The sequence below is a fragment of the Sesamum indicum genome, linkage group LG11, assembly GCF_000512975.1.
Source record: "Sesamum indicum cultivar Zhongzhi No. 13 linkage group LG11, S_indicum_v1.0, whole genome shotgun sequence".
Classification (NCBI taxonomy): Eukaryota; Viridiplantae; Streptophyta; class Magnoliopsida; order Lamiales; family Pedaliaceae; genus Sesamum; species Sesamum indicum.
In genome coordinates this window covers 15106077-15110104 of record NC_026155.1, presented here as the reverse complement: position 1 = coordinate 15110104, position 4028 = coordinate 15106077, and the positions used below count along the sequence as shown (strand labels likewise).

The 4028-nt window shown below is 37.7% G+C and overlaps 1 protein-coding gene across 1 annotated transcript in view; it reads left to right on the top strand.

The window, feature by feature from the left end:
• The window catches only part of LOC105174635 (regulatory-associated protein of TOR 1), a 15266-nt gene that overhangs the window by 4425 nt on the left and 6813 nt on the right, over nt 1–4028 (top strand). Inside the window, 9 exon segments of the mRNA XM_011096799.2 lie at nt 1–51; nt 758–912; nt 1011–1155; nt 1248–1326; nt 1483–1584; nt 2298–2381; nt 2478–2588; nt 3284–3637; nt 3780–3966. The exon segment at nt 1–51 is cut by the window's left edge and continues 20 nt beyond it. Coding sequence (XP_011095101.1) covers nt 1–51; nt 758–912; nt 1011–1155; nt 1248–1326; nt 1483–1584; nt 2298–2381; nt 2478–2588; nt 3284–3637; nt 3780–3966 — 1268 coding nt within the window.

Sequence of the window (4028 nt, the reverse complement as noted above, 5' to 3'; positions counted from 1 at the left end):
TGATGTATTTACTTCCTGCCTCACAACGCCGATAAAAATGGCATTAAGATGGTGATCCATACATCATAACTCTACACCTCCACAATTGAACTGTCATTTCTGTTTCTTATTTAGTTTATTATTTTTTTGGTGAATTCAATCCTGCTGCTAGATACTGCTCTCTGTTTTTGTTAGGTTTTCCATGTAGTCATGGCATCCTTTTTCCATAAGTCCGAAAAGGCATACGGCATAAGAAAGTACTACACGGTCCGTTGTTTATATACTGAGCTGAAAGTGAATAAATGAAAAAAAGAAACGTATATAATCCCAAAAGTACCAGATCTTTCTTTGCCAATAAAAAATGATTCTGTTGACAATATAATTGGCTCATAAACTTCAATCTTTCCTGAGCTCTGGAGCTCGGATCTCTGTATCTGGTAACCAGATGATGTGATTTATCTGAGCATCTGTTCAGTTTTCTGAACCTTTCACATGTTTACAAAATTCTTCTCAAAATGGTTGGTTGTGTGCTGTATGACTTTGCCTCTCTCTCTTGCATGTCTGATATCTTACGTAGTCGTCTTCTTTGTCCCAAACGTTCTTAAGGTAATTGGTTGTAGTGAACATTATGCATTAGTTGTAATTTGTACTTTCTTGTGTGTCTTTCATGTGTTTTCTTTGTCAGTTTTGTTTTATGGTGCTTTCATGAGTGAACTCTTTCTCCTCTTTCTCCTGTTAGAAATTGTTAGCTCATAGTTGTCTCAATTCTTTGCTTCAGGTTTTGCACTCGATCACTGCTCCATGAGTCATTAGATTATTCTTTGATAGATAAGATACCAGGCCGCCAAACAGACCGGAAAACCCTTCTTGGGGAGCTGAACTGGATATTCACAGCTGTGACAGACACCATTGCCTGGAATGTACTTCCACATGGTAATGAAAGAGAGATCTAATTTCATGTGGTCGTTGGTATATGTCATGTCAACATATTTAATGGTAATCCTAAGCCAAGGTCAGCTTTATATCGACAGACTTGTTCCAGAGATTGTTCAGGCAAGACCTTTTAGTTGCCAGCTTGTTCCGGAATTTTTTGCTTGCTGAGAGGATTATGCGCTCTGCAAATTGTTCACCAATTTCATATCCAATGTTGCCACCAACTCATCAGCATCATATGTGGTACCTTCTATGGATACTTTTTGTACACATCTAAACTTCCTGTGTTTTTCATGTGTGATCACCAGCAATGTGCTTCTTACTTTAATCTGCAGGGATGCATGGGACATGGCTGCTGAAATTTGCCTTTCTCAGCTTCCAACCTTGCTTGAGGACCCAAATGCTGAGTTCCAGGTATCTTCCTTATATTTATTTTGTCAATTGCATCTTGTAACTATTGTTTACGGAGGCATGCTAATGGTAAAGTTAGTTTACAAGCACATTTGACTATGTCATGTTATTAGTTAGTTAACTGCCCTGACTTAAGATTTCCCTTGCTTCTCTATTCAGCCAAGTCCATTTTTCACAGAGCAGTTAACAGCTTTTGAAGTGTGGCTTGATCATGGATCTGAACACAAAAAGCCACCAGAGCAGTTGCCAATTGTTCTTCAGGTGGGACTCACCTCGTGCTCGTAGTCGAGTATGGGGCTGCAAATTTTGGCTTGCTTTATAATAGTGACTTTAAGATTTATGTCATGTTGTGATTCTGTGATAGGAAAATAATTTTGTTTGTTCCTGGGGTAATACAAGGCTTCAACAGTTTTTCTTAATGCCTGCAGCATTTCTGATTCTATGCTCATCACTAATTTTACTTTGTGATTTATTCAAAAGTTTTGCTTTCTCATTGTGATTGCGTAAGTAGATTAAGGATACAATGAAAAAGTTTTGCAATAAGGCTCAGAGTTAGGTGAAGGTGCACTCGTTATTTGTTTTAGTAGTTGGGTTTAGATGGGGCAGACATTTGAACATTTCTGATATAAGGTGGCTTCTAACAGGAGACAGAATAGCCTCCAGTGAAATTGTGAAAATTATCATATTTGTGGTATAAAAATGATGTCTTAGCCAGCATGGGAACCATCTTGATTCTTCATAATAATCCTCTGGTAATCTACTTCTAACTAAGACACGGCCTGCGCTAGACCTAGGAAAGCAATTGGAGCTCTTCACTGGCTTAGAATTTCTGTTCTTTTAATTTAACATTTATGATTTTGCTGATATTTCTATGTGTATCCCCTTATCAATGGTGTTACTTGTATAATAGTTTTCCGTTTAGTTCGAATAATTTGCTTACGTCTTTCTGTTTCTTTTTCTTTTTTGTTACTCAGGTTTTACTTAGTCAATGCCATAGATTTCGTGCTCTGGTACTTCTGGGGAGATTTTTGGATATGGGTCCTTGGGCTGTGGATCTGGTACCCTTTTCTGCATTTCTTGATTAATTCGTTGCCTAATCAATGTAAATTATATGTTGTGACATACTTATTAACTGCTTTTATTCTTCCTTTCAGGCTTTATCCGTGGGAATATTTCCCTACGTTTTGAAGCTCTTACAAACCACCACTCCAGAGCTTCGACAAATTCTTGTGTTCATTTGGACGAAGATCCTTGCACTAGACAAGGTAAAGTTAGGAACTTTTTTTCATTCTTTTCTCTGTGCTTTTTTGTGGTTTTTTTTCAAGTGCAAAATGAACTATTATTAGTATTCAACTAGTTTAATCTCCTGGGTGGCATCCCCTTGCACAACAGGATTCTTAAAAAGGAGCTCTACATAAGATTCCATTTACTCGTGTGGCATCATGATAGTTTCTATTAGAAACTGTAGAATCCGTAAAATGTTTCTCAGTCGTAGTAATCACTACAAGCGTGACATCGATGCTTAAGACCTAATGTCTGCTCAAATCTATTTTGAAAGACACATCCTGGCCTTTCTTGTGTTCAGCATAGCTTTTGTTGTTAATTAGTGGGTTTCAGAAACTCTATAATGTGTATACTTTTGAAGTATATAAATTTGACATTATTTATTTGTAATATTATGATTATTTTCCTTTACGCTTTATTCAAAACTATTATAAATTAGATTTTGATCATATTTTACTCGAAGCAAAAAGAAAAACACATCCAGATTTTAACATTCTGACATTCGTTGTCGTGTATGTGTGTGTTTGTCTTTTTTTTTTTTTTGTGTTCCTACTACCTGCTTACATGCACAAGAATCACACATGTGGTGTCTGTTATTCTAACTATTCTTTGTGATTCCCATTTCTCTTGGAATTAGGTATGATGAATTTTTAAAACATTTTCCTGCTTTCTATAGTCTTGTCAGGTTGATCTTGTGAAGGATGGCGGGCACACATATTTCATTAGGTTTCTTGACAGTGTTGAAGCTTATCCAGAGCAACGTGCCATGGCTGCATTTGTTTTGGCTGTCATTGTAGATGGTCACAGGCGGGGCCAGGAAGCTTGTATTGAAGCTGGTCTCATACAAGTCTGCCTCAAGCACCTTCAGGGCACATCTCCTAGTGAGGCACAAACTGAACCTCTATTTCTTCAGTGGATATGCTTGTGCCTTGGGAAATTGTGGGAGGATTTTTTGGAGGCTCAGATGTTAGGTTTGCAGGCTGATGCCCCTGCAATTCTTGCACCTCTACTTTCTGAGCCCCAGCCTGAGGTTTTTCTCTTGTTTCTTAATAGTATCTTTTGGTATCTCGTTTTCATTCTTTTTATGCAATCCAATAACAATAATTAAAAGATGCAATTAAATGCATATACTGTTGATTTACTCACTGTAATTTGAACAAACATTTTTCAAGGTCCGTGCGGCAGCTGTTTTTGCTCTAGGCACTGTCCTTGATGTAGGGTTTGACACATCCAGAGATGGTCCTGGAGATGAAGATTATGATGATGATGAAAAAATCAGGGCTGAAGCCGGTATCATTAAGAACCTTCTGAACATTGTTTCTGACGGAAGCCCACTGGTGCGAGCTGAAGTTGCAGTGGGTATGTGCTACCTAAGTCCTTGCCCTTCATAATGCATTTTGTTGTCCGTTAAAAATATTGTG